This window comes from Podarcis tiliguerta, assembly GCF_965153285.1.
Source record: "Podarcis tiliguerta genome assembly, chromosome: 4".
NCBI classification, from domain to species: Eukaryota; Metazoa; Chordata; class Lepidosauria; order Squamata; family Lacertidae; genus Podarcis; species Podarcis tiliguerta.
The window spans coordinates 75,976,471-75,996,535 of NC_139537.1; the positions used below are offsets into that span (position 1 = coordinate 75,976,471).

The window sequence follows — 20,065 nt, forward strand, 5'->3', positions numbered from 1 at the left end:
AGTCAGTCTAACATCAATACCAGGGAAGATTCTGGAGCAGATCATTAAGCAAACAATCTGTGAGCACCTAGAAAGGAATGCTGTGATCACCAATAGTCAGCATGGATTTCTGAAAAATAAGTCATGTCAGACTAACCTGATCTCATTTTTTGACAGAATTACAAGCCTGGTAGATGAAGGGAACGCAGTGGATGTAGTCTACCTTGATTTCAGCAAGGCATTTGACAAGGTGCCCCATGATATTCTTGTAAAGAAGCTGGTAAAATGCGGTCTTGACTATGCTACCACTCAGTGGATTTGTAACTGGCTGACTGACCGGACCCAAAGGGTGCTCATCAATGGTTCCTCTTCATCCTGGAGAAGAGTGACTAGTGGGGTGCCACAGGGTTCTGTCTTGGGCCCGGTCTTATTCAACATCTTTATCAACGACTTGGATGATGGACTCAAGGGCATCCTGATCAAATTTGCAGATGACACCAAACTGGGAGGGGTGGCTAACACCCCAGAAGACAGGATCACACTTCAAAACGACCTTGACAGATTAGAGAACTGGGCCAAAACAAACAAGATGAATTTTAACAGGGAGAAATGTAAAGTATTGCACTTGGGCAAAAAAAATGAGAGGCACAAATACAAGATGGGTGACACCTGGCTTGAGAGCAGTACATGTGAAAAGGATCTAGGAGTCTTGGTTGACCACAAACTTAACATGAGCCAACAGTGTGACGCGGCAGCTAAAAAAGCCAATGCAATTCTGGGCTGCATCAATAGGAGTATAGCATCTAGATCAAGGGAAGTTATAGTGCCACTGTATTCTGCTCTGGTCAGACCTCACCTGGAGTACTGTGTCCAGTTCTGGGCACCACAGTTCAAGAAGGACACTGACAAACTAGAACGTGTACAGAGGAGGGCAACCAAAATGGTCAAAGGCCTGGAAACAATGCCTTATGAGGATCGGCTAAGGGAGCTGGGCATGTTTAGCCTGGAGAAGAGGAGGTTAAGGGGTGATATGATAGCCATGTTCAAATATATAAAAGGATGTCACATAGAGGAGGGAGAAAGGTTGTTTTCTGCTGCTCCAGAGAAGCGGACACGGAGCAATGGATACAAACTACAAGAAAGAAGATTCCACCTAAACATTAGGAAGAACTTCCTGACAGTAAGAGCTGTTCGACAGTGGAATTTGCTGCCAAGGAGTGTGGTGGAGTCTCCTTCTTTGGAGGTCTTTAAGCAGAGGCTTGACAACCATATGTCAGGAGTGCTCTGATGGTGTTTCCTGCTTGGCAGGGGGTTGGACTCGATGACCCTTGTGGTCTCTTCCAACTCTATGATTCTATGATTCTATGTTAAACCCAAAATGTTGAGGGAAAATCCAGGGGTATTCAATAATATTCATAAGAGCAGCATGTCTGAGGAAATTTCTTAGTGCCAGTCTCTATTTAGTTTGATGTCTGCAATGCTGTTAATATCAGCTCTTTGATAAATACCCAATGGGATACTTTCTGCTCATGTAATTGTGCCTTTATATTGAATTAGCACTTGACATATGTTGCCTAATCTTTATCTTTATCATTTAGCCTCTCAATTGTTGTGCTTCTGAAAGTGTAAGTAGAAAGAGACATAGCCAGTTAGTCAAGGAAAAGCAAGGGAAATGATCTTCATATGCTCTTCGAATCCTTACCAAAACACTTTCCACTGAACTTTTGGCTTAACTTCTTAGGTCTCTATCTCCAACCAAATTTAATATTTAAGAATGTGTAACCGTATTTGCTTACATAGAAGAAGAAGAAGAAGAAGAAGAAGAAGAAGAAGAAGAAGAAGAAGAAAAGAGAGGCATGTTATATCATAGCATATATGGTATATAAAGCTATATATGTACCACCGCTTGACAGATATATCCAGGGCAGGCCACAAACACAAGGCACAATAAAAAACAACAACACAGGAATAAATACAGTACACAGTAAAGCAACAGTCTATAAAGCAGCAGCAGCAGCATTAAGAAGTTCTCAGGTGTTAAAAAAAGGCCCCTGGACCTTTAAAATAGGTCTATGTGGTAGCAGAAAGATAGTAGTACAGGCATCATGTGATCCTTGCTGGGGAGGGACTTCTGTAAGTGAGATGGCAATAAGACCCCCCCCCCCATTTGCTACCTGCCTCATCTCAGACTGCTGGAGTAGGCAGAAGGGGAGGGGATAACATACAAAGATGGTGTCAGGACAGAGTGAGGTCAATGTGGGAGATGTTATTTCATGCACCCAACCATGATGTAGGGCTTTAAAGGTCAGTAATTGTATACGGAGTTGAGATTCCTCAGAATATCATCTTGCTAACTTGCTTTTAATAGGCAGAGTTTTAGTAATGATATGCCTGGAAATTATACCTCCAGTCAAATCACTGCTATGCAGGTGAGGGCTTCCTGCAGAATACCGTCGTATCAAGAGGCCTTGTCCTGCACAATTTTAATAACCGGGCCTATAGTGTTGTGGCACCGACGCTTTGGAGTGTTATTTATTTTATTTTTTTATTGAATTTGCACACCACCCTTCATCTGAGGATCACAGGGCAATTTACAGTGTAAAAAACACATAATAATAATAATAATAATAATAATAATAATAATAATAATAATAAACAAAACAACTCCCGTCCTCTGAATATTATAGACAGGCAGCATCTCTGTTGCCCTAAATACCTTTCTCTTTCACCCAGTCTTTTAAGCCGAGATCTTTCCCAGTCTGAATCAGTATTGGAATTAAAATTGAATAAGAACGTGCACAAGTTGTTGTAGAATTGTCAAGTTGGAAACCCCTTTGCAATGCAGGATTATGCAGGCGGGGATTTAACCTGTGACCTTGGTATTATCAGCACCAGACTCTAACCAACTGAACTAAGGTGTTTTTGCTACCACTGGTTTGCTGCCCTGGAATCCTTTGGGAGCAGGAGACAAATAAACAAATAAATGGGCACCAAAATAAGAAGTTATCCAGTGATTAAGTCTATGGAACCTCGTTGCCTGGCAGGGCAGAGTGTCTGAACAAAGGGGAGTTCAGCTCTCTATTCCCCTTTCTTGAGGAGTCCTGTTTCAGGCTTTCATTAGGCATACCAGTTGAGGTGAGGAGAGCCTTCCAGAGCTACAGGTCATTGCCATGCCTTGTCTAGTAGAAGCAAAATGGAAGCAAGCAAATATTATCTAGCTGCATCCTTTTTATAGGATGCAAAATAGTTTTTCTTGGCCCAAAATGGTGGGTTGTTTTGTTTTGTTTACAGGCCCATTAGTGAATGAATGTGGCAGCTCTTCATATACTGTACATCCTGATATCAGTGGCAGATTTTGGGTGATCAAATTTCAGCATAACCCTGTACAATGCTAAAATTTACCCCGGCTTTTCGTGCTTCCATTCTACAGTATTGTTTTGGTGCCCCCTGCAGTGCGACGCCCAGTACAACTGCACCAAACCACCTCTGATACAGTGGTACCTCGGGTTAAGTACTTAATTCGTTCAGGAGGTCCGTTCTTAACCTGAAACTGTTCTTAACCTGAAGCACCACTTTAGCTAATGGGGCCTCCTGTTGCCGCCACGCCGCCGGAGCACGATTCCTGTTCTCATCCTGAAGCAAAGTTCTTAACCCGAGGTACTATTTCTGGGTTAGCGGAGTCTGTAACCTGAAGCATATGTAACCTGAGGTACCACTGTATTATGAATGGTTCAGTACCGCCTTGTGTGACCTTGGGCCGGTCACTGTTAGCCTAGCCTACTTTACAGGGTTGTTGTGAAGATAACACAGCAATGAGAATCATGTAAACTGGCTTGAGTTCTTTTTAAAGGCAGGATATAAACGTAATAAATAAAGGCATTACAAAAAACACGATGGAGGCTTGATATCCACCACTTGCATTTGGGAGGCGGGGGGGGGGGGAATCAAGGAGATCTACCAGGACGGATAGGTGTTTACAAAAAGATCTTCACAACCTTTCTTCCTCCACATTAAAACACAATTTTAAAAACACCCTAAGTTGAACAGCCTTCTAAACTAGCAATAGAACAACTAACTAAATATTCTCTGAACATATCTGTAGGATAGAAAGCAAGGACTTGCCAGCCTGGGACACCAGCTCACCTCATCTCATACTTCTTCATATGACAAGAAAGTACAATCCAAGAAAATAGGAGTGATTGTACTGGAAGATGGGAATTAGTGAAGCTCATTGAAGCAGTGACAGGCTATCAGTTACTTAATATTGGTATTGCAGCCTCCTGGAACACAAATAAACTGTGTCACACAGACATGAAATGCTACATACTGACTCTGCTTTTTTTGCCTGTAGCTGTGGATAATAAAGTCATAATTCATCGGGAAGCCAATATCCCTTTGCCGGATGGGTCAGGCAATCATTATTGCAGTTAGAAGACCAACCTTCACTTTTATGAGTTGTAAATCAGACACAGAATTCTGCTCCTCTGAGCCTCCTCCAAACTAGAAAATTGCCAGCCGCCGCCGTTTGAAACTAATTAATCTCACTGAAGGCAATGGTCTGAACAATGCAAAGATTTAATTTACTGCAAATGTTTACAGTAGATGAAGCCCTGATTTGCAATCACAGTAAAATAGCGCTCCCCACTCCTATTAAATGCCAGTATCCTCAAGCTGGGGGAGTGGAAGATGCCAGGGTATGCAAGGAAACATTTGGGTGCCCTATGATGCTTACCAAGGACGAAACATCTGTTTAAATCATGTCTTCTGCTACAGTCCTGCACTGCACATATACCCGGGAGTGAGCCCCATTGAAATCAATAGCACTTACTTTTGAGTAGCCATATTTATGTCAAAATATTCACAGCCCATCTTTCATCAGTACAGATATCAGGGCAGGGTACAAGGGACATTTAAACAACGATGAAATGTTAGGAAAAAGCACATAAAAATAACCAAAAGTATCTAAAAACAACAGAGAAATCTGAAACTTAAAATGCTTGGGTTAAACAGGCAGGTTTCGACTTGTCAATGAAATGCTAACATCTGTGCCTGTCGTGTTGCTAAAGGGAGGGCATTTCAGAAGCAGGGAGCCACCACAGAGAAGGCCCAGTCCCCTAGCAGACCAAGCTTCCCCCAGCAGTGGAACATGGAGAAGATATTAAAAGATGGGCAGACTAATATAAGGAGACAATCAGTGAAACACACATTAATTCTCTAGAAACCATGTAATGGAATTCCATCCAGCTGCACTGGTTAATGTTCTCGCGACTTTATTCTGTTCTAATTGACGTTTCCGATTCATCTTTAAGGCCAGCTCCAATATGCTAATCCTCCCCACCGCTGCTTCCAAACACTTCTACATTTCAGATGAAACAAAGATACGGAGCTGGTTGTCATCTACATATTGACAACACTTCATTCCAGCTCTCCTGATGCCCAACTCCCAGAGTGTCATGAACTAGCAGGACACTGAGGGAACCACGATTGGTACAAACAAGGACAAGCTGAAGAGGGGGAAGGGGAGGTTGGGGACATAGGAGGTACTCACAGCACATCAGAGGACACCAAAGAAGCCAGGGGAAGGGGACATATTGCCAGAACTGGAGATGCACCTGTCTCCACGGACACTGCAGGGTTTGAGGCGTCGGGAACAGCAGGAAGCGCACCTCCGGGACACTGAGGCAGGCAAGGGAACACAGCCCAGCTTACCAGTTGGCCAAGTGGAGATCATGGGGCTCATTAGGTCTGGGAGGAGGAGGTTTGTGGTCTCTCGGCTGGATTAAGTTCAAGGCAGGTGAGGATCACATGTTCCGTTAAAGGGAGAGACGCAGCTGCTCCGCTGGAGCAAACTCGGGTGCAACAATCAACATTGGGAAGGATAACAGGGAAGCAAGGCAGAAACTCTTGTGTCTGCTGAACTTTCTCTGTTGACGGACCATGGCTTGGCTGCTTTGCGAACTCCACTGGACTGTGACTTCAGGACTTTTTTCCCTTGGTTTTTAATGTAATTTTCATTAAATTCTCTGATTTACAATTCAGAATATTCATTTAAACAACCTTAAAATGTCATTGACTTCCCTTCTTTTTTTGCATATTTTACATAAACATAAACCATTCAGTATTCCATTATTACATGCATGCAAATTTATTTACACTGTTGATTTTATCTTAATGCTGCCAATGTTTTCAAGTTTACACAGTTACCGCCCCCGCATATTCAATAAATATTTTCCAATCTTCTTTAAACATATGTTCTCTTATTCTACATGTTAGGACTGTAAGCTGCGCCTATTCCATCAGTTTAAGTGCCATTCTTCTTTGGCTGGGACCTCGCTCGTTTTCCATTTTGGGGCTAACGAAACACGAGCTGCAGTAGTGGCATAAATAAATAACATTTTTTGACTGTGACTCCAGGACTGACCCTAACTCTGGAAACTTACCCTTGCAGAATGACTTGGGGCCTTGCTCACTGTATCAGGCCTGGACTGGCATTTGACCATTTTGACTGTATGATTACTGTCTAGTGTTGCCTCCACCTCAGAGTACACCATGGTTCAGGGCACAGAGTGTAATAAGATTTTATTTTATTTTTAATTCAAGGCTTATTGCCTATTGCATTCTTGATTTCAAAACAGTTGGGTTAAAACAATGCCTGTTTATCTGTACTATAACCGTTAGACCATGAATGGTGGCAAAAAAAATGTTTTTAATAAAACGTTTGCCAACCAATGCTGTGTAGTGAGTGGTACCTCAGGTTAAGAACTTAATTCGTTCTGGAGGTCCATTCTTAACCTGAAACTGTTCTTAACCTGAGCTACCACTTCAGCTAATGGGGCCCACCGCGCCGCTGCCGCGCGATTTCTGTTCTCATCGTGAAGCAAAGTTCTTAACCTGAGGTACTATTTCTGGGTTAGCGGAATATGTAACCTGAAGCATCTGTAACCTGAAGCATCTGTAACCCGAGGTACCACTGTAATATACGTGCATAGAAAACCGAAGATCCACATCCCTGTATGTATTCCTGTCACCCACAAGGGGGCACTATATACTACTATACTGGTAGGAGGAAGATAGTTCAGTTTAATGTTTTTGTAATCAAGGGAATAAGGGCAAGTTCAAAAGCAGCAGCTGCATTAATCCGTTGTGTTTCCATTTTCGATACACGCTCTGAAAAGATGAGTTAGGGTACCCAGTTGGATCTTTCATCTTGTTCATTTAATTAAAATTGGAAATGAGGCTGTGGCACTGGAGAAAGAGGGGAAGCCATTTTTCTTGAACTATTTTCCCCAGTGTAATCTTTACAAGCTGCTGTTTGCCTTGTTTAGAAAAACACATCTGTATGTCTCCCCCAAAGAGAGTAAAACAGCTGCAATGGGGTGGGGGTGTACAACAAGAAAGCCCCTCCCCAAGCACCACAGTCCAGATCTTGCTTCCCTATTCTGTTATAGCTGCTTTAAGGAAGCATTTTAAAGGCAGAGATCTCATCAAGTTTATAAATTTATACAAATAGATAAATAAAATTGGGGAATAAATTAGGAAGAAAGGGCAAGATCCATTTTCTATTGAAATTCTAACTGGAAACATCTAATATAACATAATTATGTATGAACTAAAACTCACAAAACAGTAGTAGTGGACTATGCAGAAATGGGAAAGCTGACAGTGAAATTAAGAGATAAAAAATGATGAACTTTTTATAGAAGAATGGAGGCCTTCCATAGACTATTTAAAAAAAATATTACATTCAAATGAAATTACGGACAGAACTCGAGATAAAAGAAGTGGAAGAAAAATGACAAATAACTGTAACAGACAAACTTTTTGTAGTAGATAAAATATAATGCAGTAGAAAAGGTTTGAGTGAAAAACACGGTGGAAGTGAGGGTGGGATGTCAGCTTATGAAACAATGTACTTACTTGATTTCAAGGTCATTGTGAAATGGTTTGAAAATTTTAATTAAAAAATTATATACAAAACCCCCATAAAACTCACAAAACAGTGAACTAACTTTTGAATTTCACAGAGTTTTCCTCAGGTTTGACGGTCAACATACACACATGGGAAATATAACATCCCACACACGTGGGAAATATAAGAATATAGGAAGAGCCTACTGGATGAGGCCAATGGCCCATTTAGCCCAGCATCCTGTTCTCACAATCTTAAGATTCAGAATTTTTTAATTTTATTTTTAGACTCAACAGGTTTTAATAAAGCTTGCTGGTACCAGGAACCTGTTGGAAATATGAACGCCAGTTGTCCTTCAGATTTGTCTCTAGCACCAGCTGAAATTCGCCACAAGGTGTTGTAGGAGAGAGCAGAAGGTAAAGCATAATAGTCTTTTCTATATTAGCGGGTGGCGCTGTGGGTAAAACCCCAGTGCCTAGGACTTGCCGATCGTCAGGTCGGCGGTTCGAATCCCCGCGGCGGGGTGAGCTCCCGTCGTTCGGTCCCAGCTCCTGCCCACCTAGCAGTTCGAAAGCACCCTTAAGTGCAAGTAGATAAATAGGTACCGCTTTATAGCGGGAAGGTAAACGGCGTTTCCGTGTGCTGCTCTGGTGCCAGTTCGCCAGAGCAGCTTCGTCATGCTGGCCATGTGACCCGGAAGTGTCTGCGGACAGCGCTGGCTCCCGGCCTCTAGAGTGAGATGAGCGCACAACCCTAGAGTCTCTCAAGACTGGCCCGTACGGGCAGGGGTACCTTTACCTTTACCTATATTAGCAAAGCAGGAGATTGTTACATGATGCACTACGCAGAAAAACCAATGGAAGCCAAACTTGGCTGGTGTTTGGAAAAGCACTGCCTTCCCTCCTGACTTAGGCAAACTTTGTACTGGGTTTCTGCTAGAACTTGGTTCTGCTACCATTTTTCTATACACGGGGCTGCCTTGGAAAGCAATTTGGAAACATACAGCTGCTCTGTCTTCTGCATCTGTGTCTGAACAGTTTCCAGGCCCCAGACCAATTCAAAGTGCTGTTAACCTTTAAATCCCCGAACTCTTTGGGGCCAGGTTGCCTGAAGGATTGTCTCTTCCCATACCTACTTGCCTGACCTTTTAAGATGTCCATCAAAGACTCTTCTCTGGCTTGTGCAGGCAAATGTTGTCAACTTTTTGCAGTATTGGTGCTCTGGTTATGGAATGACATTCCTGGAAAGGCTTGCCTCCCTCGCACTACATTGATGTTCCTGTTATTTTTACATAGCAGTGCTGACAGCTGCCTTAATCTTTACAGAGGACGTACAAAGAGGGTCTTCATTTGTTCTCCGGGGGCAAGTTACAACGTTGATGCGTGTCTTGGACCCAGTTCAGGTGGTAGGAATGACTGAGACAATATGATCACAGACTTACCCATGTACTGTTCCAACTTTGCGACACTAGGAAAATCTAGCAGGAGCAAAGATTAGATTAGTTTATTTAGCGATTTAATTTTTTACCTTCTCTCATCTCCTAGAATCCCTGTGTTAACCTTCAAAAGGGAGGTTTGGCTGTCCTTCATCTCACTGGTGAGCCCAAGGGCAATAAAGCAACCTGAAAAGTAAACAGTATGTTCAAATAATTTTAAAAGTACAACAAAGAAATATTGTGTGCAAAACACCTCCTAAGAGCCATGAGTCTTTGAGTGCGCACACACAAGGTATTTTCCTCTTAGTCAAGAAGCAGAACTGAAACTCTCATGGAAGGATAACAAACAGTTCAAATGAGGATTGAAGTTGGAAGAGCAACACTGAATGAGGAAGACCATAAGTTTAGAATAAGGGTCTTTATCTAGTGAAGAATGCCAGGGGCAGAGTCTAACAAGAGACAGAATAAATATATTCCAGGGTCCTGCAATTACTTTGACTATACAGTGGAACCAACACCAGGGCAAAAACTTGCCAAAGATAAAGAGAACCCCAGAGGTCTTTTCTGCGGACACACTACCACAGAGATTGGGCCATGCGACATCTCTACACTACAGTAAAAGATGTGCAGGTAGTATGCAGCCCAAATACTTCTATGGAACATGAGATGGAAGTTCGAATCCCTGTGACGGGGTGAGCTCCCGCTGCTTGGTCCCTGCTCCTGTCAACCTAGCAATTCGAAAGCATGTCAAAGTGCAAGTAGATAAATAGGTACTGCTCCAGTGGGAAGGTAAACGGCGTTTCCGTGTGCTGCTCTGGTTCGCCAGAAGTGGCTTAGTCATGCTGGCCACATGAACCAGAAGCTGTATGCCGGCTCCCTCAGCCAGTAAAGCAAGATGAGCGCCGCAACCCCAGAGTCGTCCGCGACTGGACCTAATGGTCAGGGGTCCCCTTACCTTTTACCACCATAAGGTAAAAGCAGAATTCCCATTCACAGGGATATAGTGTGGGCATCTTGCTATGTCTTATGCACCTGGCAGGCAGAATACAGTCTAGCAGCCAATGTTGTCCCTTCCCCTTCCATGACTCTTCATAGTTCCCTTCATCTCATTTTGAAACAGGTGCTTTTCACAGCCATTTTAACATTTTGTGTGTGTATGTAACACCAATTTTGAATCAGTGGTCATGCATGTCTTTTTAAAAAATTGTTAAGCCACCATAGTGCGATTGCACAACCCTACAAATTATTTTTGAAAGGGAAAGCAGCCCTACATCCAAGATATTTCGGGTTCTCATCCACCTTTGACAATGAGGTCTCTTGGTGGGTTCCAACTATGTAGAAATACAATACTGAAAACAGTTAAAACAGATGACAGCAGACATAGGCAAACTCGGCCCTCCAGATGCTTTGGGACTACAACTCCCATCATCCCTAGCTAGCAGGACCGGTAGTCAGGGATGATGGGAATTGTAGTCCCAAAACATCCAGAAGGCTGAGTTTGCCTATGCCTGGATGACAGTCACCGGAACAAGGTGGGTCAGAGAGGCCTAACATCAAGTTGCATCTGTTTGCCCCTGTGCTTCAAGGTTATTTCATCTCTCTGGCTTGGAGAATACTGGCCAGTTATTAACAGGCTGCTGGAAGAATGCTGCTGCCCTGGATGTTCTGGTAGAAAGAGAAGTCCAATGTCAAATGCTTAAGTAAACACTGGTGAAGGGCACAAGCTGCTACCCCAAAATAAACAGTGTCCGGTTACTGTGATTTACTTGTAGGTAGTTTCCTTGCAATAAAGAGAGACTGTGATATACTGTATTGTTTCTCTTATTGTTAACTGCATTGCTACATGCAACAAGACTCAGTCACAAAATGCATGGGGCAAAATGCACACATTCTGCAATAGTTTGGGTGGTTGCTTTCACAACCTGCAAGAGCTCAACATATCAAGATTAACAGGGTTAGCATAGGCCTAGTTGCAGTATAACCCCCTGTTGAAGTGGAACCAGGCTTTCCTATGAACTCACACATGCATATTTCATTGAGACCCGATATCTTGACTCATTACAGCACAGAATTAAATCCTTTATTGGTTATATAGCAAATACATATTTTTGCCGGTCTCTCACTCATTAGGCTTTGGGTTGGACCCTGAGAAAGACCCACAAAAGCAACATCTGTGAAATCCTAAAAAAAGTTGTCCTAACTGCCTTCTACCTCCAAAAGACGCTTCTCGCCGGGGTTAGGGGACCCTGGGCTATAATGTCTCTGAGGTTCAGGCCGATACAACTTCTGTGAATGGAACTTCTAACTCACAGATGTTGCCTCTGCCCTATTTTGGAGATCTGCCTTCACCCTCAGCTTGCCTCATTCAACTGCGTTTCCCAATTCTTAGGGGAGCTTTTAAGTATGTTGGGTGCCTGGGAAGGCTGAGAATGCATTTCCACCAGTCTCTTTCTGCACTTTTCTCAGGATCCAACCCACTGGGAGGCAGAAAAAGGCCCATCTGCTTCTAAGAGGCTGCAAATGAATCTGAATAACCATTGTAATGCTTGTCCAGCCTAGTAGCACCTGCACAAACCTGTTGACCGAGGAAGGAGGAGCTCAAGCAGAGCAACCACAATGTTGTGGGTTATCAAGGGGAGTGAAATTTTATCCGCTGCGATAACGTCTATCGTGTTGAATGTACCACAAGTTCTGTGCAAAATACGCAACGCCAAGGAAGGAGAGAAAAGGACATTTGATAATTACGTTTTCCATGCCCAACTGAACGTTTTGCTTATCAACAGTTGTTTTAACAGAACGATAGTTACTGGGGGTGAATATATGCCGTTATCAAGCTTCTGATGATGATGGATATTAATCTGCATAACCTTCAGGCTAAAAGGGTATAAAACCAAAATGGTTACCTGATCAACTCTTTGGGCAGCGGCTGAGCAGCTTGTTTTCTGAAGGAGCTCCTGGTTTTCAGCAAAGATGGCAACTTTAAATGAAAAGAAGACATGCAGCCAAAGAATGGAGAACTTCCAGCGTTTCTTATGGAATCCGGAAACAGGGCAGTTAATGGGAAGAACCTTGATTAACTGGGGTATGTGGCCAAACACACAGAAGAGAATGTCGTTCAGGCATTTTCGTGCTTTTGGGATTTGGTCATTTGCATTATTTCTGTATGATTAAACGTCTTAAGTTGACAAGATGCTTCCTATATAACCGTGTTACTTGGTACGAGCCTGGAGAATCCACAAACTACTTTTTTTAAAAAACCAATTTGCAAATTTGTTGACTTTAGCATAAAACACTCCCTTTTATTTAAAATAGCTTACAGGGAAGCAGTTGGCTCTGCAACAGATTAACGAAACCCAGAACTCCTACTAGACAAGCACAGAAATGCCAGTTTGTGGCAGAAACAATAGAAGGAACATGACTTTGATTTTATTCTTTCTGATCTGGATCCAAAGAACCACATAACTAGTTCTGTGAATCCAAGGGAGTTTTTCCACAGCAGCCCTGAGTGCTGGGTGCAAACCTCTTTAAGAAACTGAGGGAAGTTTCAAAAGCGGCTTGCAATATGGCACAGGGGTCTGCTCTTTAAAAATGCCATTAATAAGATGTTCAATTTATTGGCTATTATTCTGTGACTAATTTCAATATATGCTACTTGTATTTCATTAGATTTAGCAGGTGGGCTTATCCACACTTTCCTTTCTCCTCCACTCTTCCCAGGCATGACTTGTGCTCAGTGTCCAATTGCCTTTTTTTCTTTCTCCAGAGCTTTGCCCATGAAAACTCCCTCTTTAAGCTCCACTGGACCAAAATGCAATTCCTGGTAAACTCGAATGGATGTTTGCTCCAATTGAGCGCTAAAAAGCAGATTTTCACGGGAAAAGCTCCAGGGCAAAAAACACACCTTTGGACACAGAGCTTTTAAGTGCAGACCTGGACCTGGAAAGAGCGCTGCTAAAGTGTGGATAAGCCTGGTGCTCGCACACACACGCACACACAAAAATTATGCTCCAGCTCAACATGCGTTTTTACTTTGTGATGTGAATCTGCAAATTGCATTTTTGTCTGTTAGACTTCAACAGCGACATACCCATTGTCCCTTTATTCTTTTGGGAGTATAAATTTTAAACAGTACATTTCTCTGTAAGTTTGTACTGAAGACCTCCACAACCATCCTTACTCAGTAGTTGAAGCAATTAACTTTAGTTGTGCGGTATACGTTGTAATTCTTATTATGGGAAATTTAGAAAGTTCTCAACTCGTAATTTCAGTGCTGGGATATTTATTTCAGTGCATCCAACCCTATGAAAGCAAAATGGTATTGAATTTCCAGCTTCCACTGATGATCTTCAAAGCAGCAACTGTTGTCAGCTTCCTGTTGAGTGTAGCATTCTCCTGAATCGCAGTGCTACAAAAATCTCTGCTCCTTTTCTAGCACTAGAATACTTAACGGGGAGATTAGGAAGCTCCTGTGCTGAAATGTCTTAAAACTACTATTATAAATATTTCACCTAACTGTTGACATGTACTTGGTTGCTGCTATTAGTGACTGAACCAGAACAGATTGCCTCATAAGAGTAATGAATATTATGCTTTTAAGAAGTTTAACATAATATTTCTTTTCTTAATAGTTTGGATCAGTCTTTATTATGTTGCATTCTATGTGGTAATGACTGGGCTGTTTGCACTTGCTATATATTCTTTAATGAAGACACTCAATCCGTATACACCGGACTACCAAGATCGATTAAAATCACCAGGTACTTAAAACATTCCTGCCCATTCTGTTACAAGTTGTGCTACACACACACACACACTTACTGCATAAATCAATTTAAGACACATAAAATGATGGTTTGAGTTCTGATGAATGAAGTATAGCCTGGTGCTTAAGAGTTTTAGGAGCAGGGATGGGGAATCTGTGGTACAGTGGTGCCTCGCAAGACGAAATTAATTCGTTCCGCGAGTCTCTTCGTCTAGCGGTTTTTTCGTCTTGTGAAGCAACCCTATTAGCGGCTTAGCAGATTAGCGCTATTAGCGGCTATTAAAGGCTTAGCGGATTAGCTGCTAAAAGGCTATTAGCGGTTTAGCGGCTTAGAAAAAGGGGGTGGGGAGTGGAAAAAAATCTCGACTCGCAAGACATTTTTGTCTTGCAAAGCAAGCCCATAGGAAATTCGTCCTGCGAAGCGCATCGAAAAACGGAAAACCCTTTCGTCTAGCGGGTTTTCCATCTTGCGAGGCATTCGTCTTGCGGGGTACCACTGTACTGTAGTTGTTGCTGAACCTTAACTCCCATTAGCGCTAGCTAGGATGGTTAATGGCTAACACCCCTTGGAAGGCCACAGCTTCATTTGTTTTAGAGGTAAAACTGATGGAATGATATAGTTGTACCTTGGATGTTTTGGCTTCCAAATGCCACAAACCCGGAAGTGATTGTTCCGGTTTGCAAATGTTCTTTTTGAACCCGAATGCCCAGCAGGGCTTCTGATTGGCTGCAGGAGCTTCCTGCAGCCAATCAGAAGCTGCAATTTGGTTTTCAAACATTTTGGAAGATGAACAGACTTCCGGAATGGATTCCGTTCAACTTCCAAGGTACGACTGTACTGTATTTACTCAAATTTAACGCGCCATCAAATCTAATGTGCACCCTAATTTTCGTGACGTAATTTTGCCAAAAGAGGTGCGTGTTACATTTGAGTAAATATAGTAGCTTCCAGCTTACTTTTCTTGACACAGAAGTCACAGAATTGAAGCATATCTGAGTTTTCCTTCCTTTAATCCCAAGTTATGATGTTTTGTTTAAGCAGCAAGTAAGGGCCTACCAGTTAAATGAATCATGTGGTTTGCCCTTGAATGCATTAACTTTAACCATCTCCAGGGGGGCAGGAACCCTTTGAAATGACAAAGAACTCTTTGCTAAGATTCGGTTCTCAAACCAAGAAATGTCAGGCATAGGTTCACTACAGAACTAATGTTAAGGAGGTCAAACCTTTTTGATTTCTAGTAATCTGATTGTTGGAATTGGAGACTTTAAATTTATACTTATTTTTTCACCAAACTAAGATGAACTGTCTGTAATGGGATCTTTCTCTCTTCCTCACCTGTATATTAAACTGCATTTTCAATGAAGGCGTGACATTACGACCAGATGTGTATGGAGAAAAAGGACTGGAAATTTATTACAATATTTCTGACCCAGACTCCTGGGAACGTTATGTCAAACCGCTTCACAGCTTTCTTTCAGGTAAAGTATGTGGGGAAATATCACAGTAAAGGTGGCCTGAAGTACAGTAGAAGGACATCACTTTGAAATAGAGTTGCATGGGGTCACCTTGAGTTTGGGTTTGAATGCAGAAAGGTAACTCTTGTATGTATTTCTGGATGAACTAGGCAACATTTTCCAAGTTTCCCTAAACAATATCAAGAGGCAGCAGGATTGTACAACCATTAGAGGCAATGTTATTTTAAGAAGAAAGAACAATTATTCTCTTACAAAAACAATGGCAAGAGGTTAGCCTGGAAGGTGCTCCAAAAGAAAGCAATAGAAATTGATTTCCCCCTTACTTTTTCTATCAATAATATACAGCCTACAACGAAACTGCACAGCATGCCAACAGGAACTGCACTGTGGAAGAATTGAAAGGATACTATTTTCAAAAGTCTTTTGATGCTCCACACCACACAAAATATTCCTGCAAATTTACACAAGATATGCTTCAAAACTGTTCTGGTCTGGCGGATTCTAATTTTGGTTTTCCAGAAGGAAGCCCTTGCTTAATAATAAAAATGAACAGAGTAAGTACTTAAACAGTTCTTTAAAATAATTATTTATTATATCAAACATTATTGAGTTCAAACCTGGAAACAAAGAGGCAACTTATAACAACCTGAAGCCTTATTTGATCTGTAGTGTTCTGAAGGACTAAAAGGCATGAACTGAAAAGGTCTTCTTATTTTAACATCAGAATCTCATCCAACAAGGGATATAAAGAAACACAAATGTAGCTTTGTTGACCCATAAGGGAAAGGAAATCTTAAAATTGACAGTTGGGAAATACCAACCGAAATGTCATGAAATACTGGGAAGTTTTCGTGTTCTTCAAAACTTTTATTCACAAAAGTTGTTTAGCTGGTCCTAATAAAAAGTACTGCCCACCCAACAAGAAGACGCCCAATATCCTAGGAAAGGAAAACAAAGATTGGGAATAATGTGCCAAGTATAAGAAAGCAGGATAGTTATAACTGGTATAGCACAAGGACATAAACCAACAGCTGAGACAAGCATCCCAGCGAAAGTGGGATCTTCTTTTCCATCCCTGCACCTGAACTTTCCAGGTCCATGACAAATAAATTTAAAAAAATTCAAAGCTACTATTGTTTCGGTGGTTAACATGAACAATTATTACCTCACAGATTATAAATTTTCTCCCTGGCAATGGCACTGCACCAAGAGTGAACTGCACAACACTGGTAAGTTTATATTGCCCAATGTTCTTGTATTGAAATTATTTCCATTTAGCTAATACACAGTAAAAATGTATGCATTCAGAAGTCTTACTAGAGCTCAACGACTCAAGCTTGCAAAGGGCCACAGTCTTACGGCTCCAACTTCATGTTATACAGAGAAGCACGTTACCAAGAAGCCCGTGGTTTCTTCTTTTTCTGCTACCCAAAGCCATTTCAGGATGGAGGCAATTTGGAGCAGAGTGTTTCACTGTTACCCTGCTTCCCTATCATCACCTGAGCCACGAGGTCAAAAACCTCATGAGGTTTCAAAAACATATTTACTTTACAAACACATAGCTAGGGCTTCCGTTATGTCCCTCAATGAAACATTTGGAAGCCATTCAGTACTTGCCAATGTCTGAGAATCAGCCGAAGAACTGAAGCTAAACATTTTTATATTATGCCTGGATAGCTCAATTGGCTAGAGCGTGGTGTTGATAATACCAAAGTTGCAGGTTCAAGGCCCATACGGGACAGCTGCATATTCCTACGCTACAGGTGGTTGGGGCTAGAGATAACCCTCAGGGCCCCTTCCAATTCTATAATTCTATGTTGTAATCTAGTAATGGTAGAGGGAGTTCCTACTTTCACCTCAGACTGAATCTTATTTTCAAGTAGTGCTCTTAAGCTCACAACATGCAAACTGCACTAGTGAAGTATGGCTACGTAACATACCTAAAGCACAAAACAACTTTTAATCATATATATATATAGAGAGAGCGCTAGTCCTAACACTTGCCTTGCCTATGATCAACAGGATGATGCCAGTCCGCTGGAGGTAGATTATTATCCTACAAATGGTACCTTTGCCCTTCACTACTTCCCATATTATGGACTGAAAGCACAGGTATGTTTTTTGACCATGTTCACTTTGACTTTCACAGATACTTTAAATGGAAGGATCTAATGTTGTACACTTTCATTTTAGCCTACCTACAGCAATCCATTGGTGGCAGTGAAGCTTCTCAACATGCCCATGAACAAAGAAGTAGTCATTGTATGTAGAGTTAATGGTACTGGAATTACTTCAGATAATCCTCACGACCCGTACGAAGGAAAAGTGGAATTCAAAGTCAGGATACAAAATTGAGCAACGAGAGTGCCGAGCTCATTGAGGATAACTCCTTGTTGTTTGGAACCTTCAACCAGGGCAGCAGAAATGGATTAAGTCACACTGTTGGTTGTCAAATGTATTATTGTTTTACGACAGCAGAAAAACGAACAATCCAGAATTCCAGCAATGGATTACTCAACTCAATTCCTCACTCGTAATACATGACCCAGATGCTAACAAGTCGTATGGCAAGTCTATACCAACGCTTATGCGTAACTGTTTATTATACACCTGTAATTTGAAAAACGAACCAAACCTATGAATGCTAATCCACACCTCTCCCCCTTTTCTCACTCAAAAGCTTTTTTTAAAAAAAAGTTCATTTTTATTTTGTATTTGTTGAATTGATATAAGCAAATAATTTAATAATTGCTTGAACAGTCATTAACACGCTGTATAATATTTTAGTATCATGCAACCTGTATTTGTGATGTATGGTTTCCATTTGAATGTCTGCAGTTTGATACAAAACTTCTATTGTGTACTGACAGAGGGCAACTACGTAAAAACTTTTGGAAGGTGCAAAGCCATGAGAAAACAAGTCACTATTGTAATATTCAACTGTACAAAACTTACTTTCAATGTCTGTTGCATACAAGTGCTTTAACGCAGATGCTAATGTGATTTCCACTCACTCCCCGAAAAGGCCAAGCTGGATACTAAATTTACTAAACACAATGTAAGAGATGTTACCTAATGAAAACATGTTGGTGTCATTTCAATAGATACGTTTAAAACTACCTAATGTAAATGTGTGCGATGCAAAAACATTAAATAGTAATAAAACTATTATTTGTGGCACTGTTCATGCAATACCCTTTGGTACAGTTGAAAGCTACTTTGGACACACAATGTGGGGTTTTTGAGTTTAAAATTTGAAAACAGGGAAAAGTCCCATTGCAAATTGCATCTGAATCTAACACCAGTGCTATTTTCTAGAAAAAAGAGGTGCCGGAACTCACCTCCCTGGTTCTCTTAAAATGGCAATGGTACCTTACTTGAAATGTGCTGGAACTGAGTTCCAGATGGAAAAAAAGCCAGGCATAACACACATTTGATCTGCCATGGAGCAGAGGAGAAAAAAAACCTGCTGTTGGAACATGAATCTAAAGCCACCAGTGGGCTTGCAGAACTAGTGGTATGGGCTCTTGGGATCTTTTAGTAGTTTATGTTTTATTTTTATTTTTATTTTGGAGGTGGCCAGTCTGTCAACAGAATCCTATTAGGAGTTGAAGAGCAGTGGCTCCTTAGCGTATTTTAAAAGTTGCATCTGGTGCAGTGCTTTTGAGCACAAAAAAGTTAATCAGAACATGAAACTATCTTTTGCACTAAGAAAAGCTTCTACAAACTTGCAACAGTAAACATTCTAGTTTTATTAATTTATATTAAAACAAACACTAAATTGCACACTGTGAGCCAGAATGTTCACAGTGAAAGTCTCTCTTAATAATGATTGGTGGCCTTAAGCAAGGTCACAACTTACAAACTCTAAGAGTGATGTGGGTCTACGCTGTCTGACTGTCTCTGCCTGTGCATGCTTGGGCAAGCAAGCTAGCCTATTACATCTGCAACAACAGGCCTAATGGTGAGCTACGTTACCAGGGCGATGTTCGCGACCGCCAATTTTTGTAATTTTAAGCACTGTATGCCACTGATTATTTTGATTAGTGTTTCATTACATTGACATTTTCGCTCTTTTAAATTGTTTAAATTGTTGTTGTTTTTTTAAAAAAAGATGCCTCAAGCTGCGAAGGTGTTTTAAATAAACAAAAGGAATTAATGAAAAAAATCCCCATGTGCAGATGGAAAGCATATCCTTGCAAACATTGGAGGGCTGACTCTGTTAGTGACTCTAGTTGCTGCAATCCCACCTCCCCCAAAACTCCAGAGGTTCAAAGACCCAGAGTAATGGCAGGCGAGAAAGAGAAAAAAGTGAAAATCTATTCCCACAGAAGTGCACTGAATTCCTGGGCATGGGAATCACCAGGAAGCTTAGAATAGATATACAAGTACAGTTGTACCTTGGTTTTCAAACGCCTTGGGAGTCGAACATTTTGGCTCCTGAACGATCGAAAACTGGAAGTGATTGTTCCGGTTTTCGAATGTTCTTTGGAACCTGAACATC

At 41.5% G+C, this 20,065-nt stretch overlaps 2 protein-coding genes across 2 annotated transcripts in view; one reads left to right on the plus strand and one right to left on the minus strand.

The window, feature by feature from the left end:
- The window catches only part of TMEM255B (transmembrane protein 255B), a 65,394-nt gene extending 55,819 nt beyond the window's left edge, over nt 1-9,575 (minus strand). Inside the window, exon 1 of the mRNA XM_083438055.1 lies at nt 9,416-9,575. Coding sequence (XP_083294181.1) covers nt 9,416-9,425 — 10 coding nt within the window. The 5' untranslated portion in view covers nt 9,426-9,575. The remainder of the gene's footprint in view (nt 1-9,415) is intronic.
- Nucleotides 9,576-12,271: 2,696 nt separating this feature from the next.
- On the plus strand, nt 12,272-18,729 carry ATP4B (ATPase H+/K+ transporting subunit beta). The gene is made up of 7 exons (XM_083438082.1): nt 12,272-12,405; nt 13,952-14,080; nt 15,451-15,564; nt 15,907-16,115; nt 16,734-16,790; nt 17,584-17,673; nt 17,755-18,729. Exons 1-7 carry the CDS (start codon nt 12,294-12,296, stop codon nt 17,914-17,916), a joined length of 873 nt encoding a protein of 290 aa, XP_083294208.1. The 5' UTR covers nt 12,272-12,293; the 3' UTR covers nt 17,917-18,729.
- The last annotated feature ends 1,336 nt before the right edge of the window (nt 18,730-20,065 follow it).

Coding starts and splice junctions, on each gene's coding strand:
- ATP4B (XM_083438082.1), top strand. CDS start 12,294: ATGGCAACTTTAAATGAAAAGAAGACATGCAGCCAAAGAATGGAGAAC. Junction 12,406..13,951: donor AAGAACCTTGATTAACTGGG/GTATGTGGCCAA, acceptor TTTTCTTAATAG/TTTGGATCAGTCTTTATTAT. Junction 17,674..17,754: donor ATTATGGACTGAAAGCACAG/GTATGTTTTTTG, acceptor CTTTCATTTTAG/CCTACCTACAGCAATCCATT.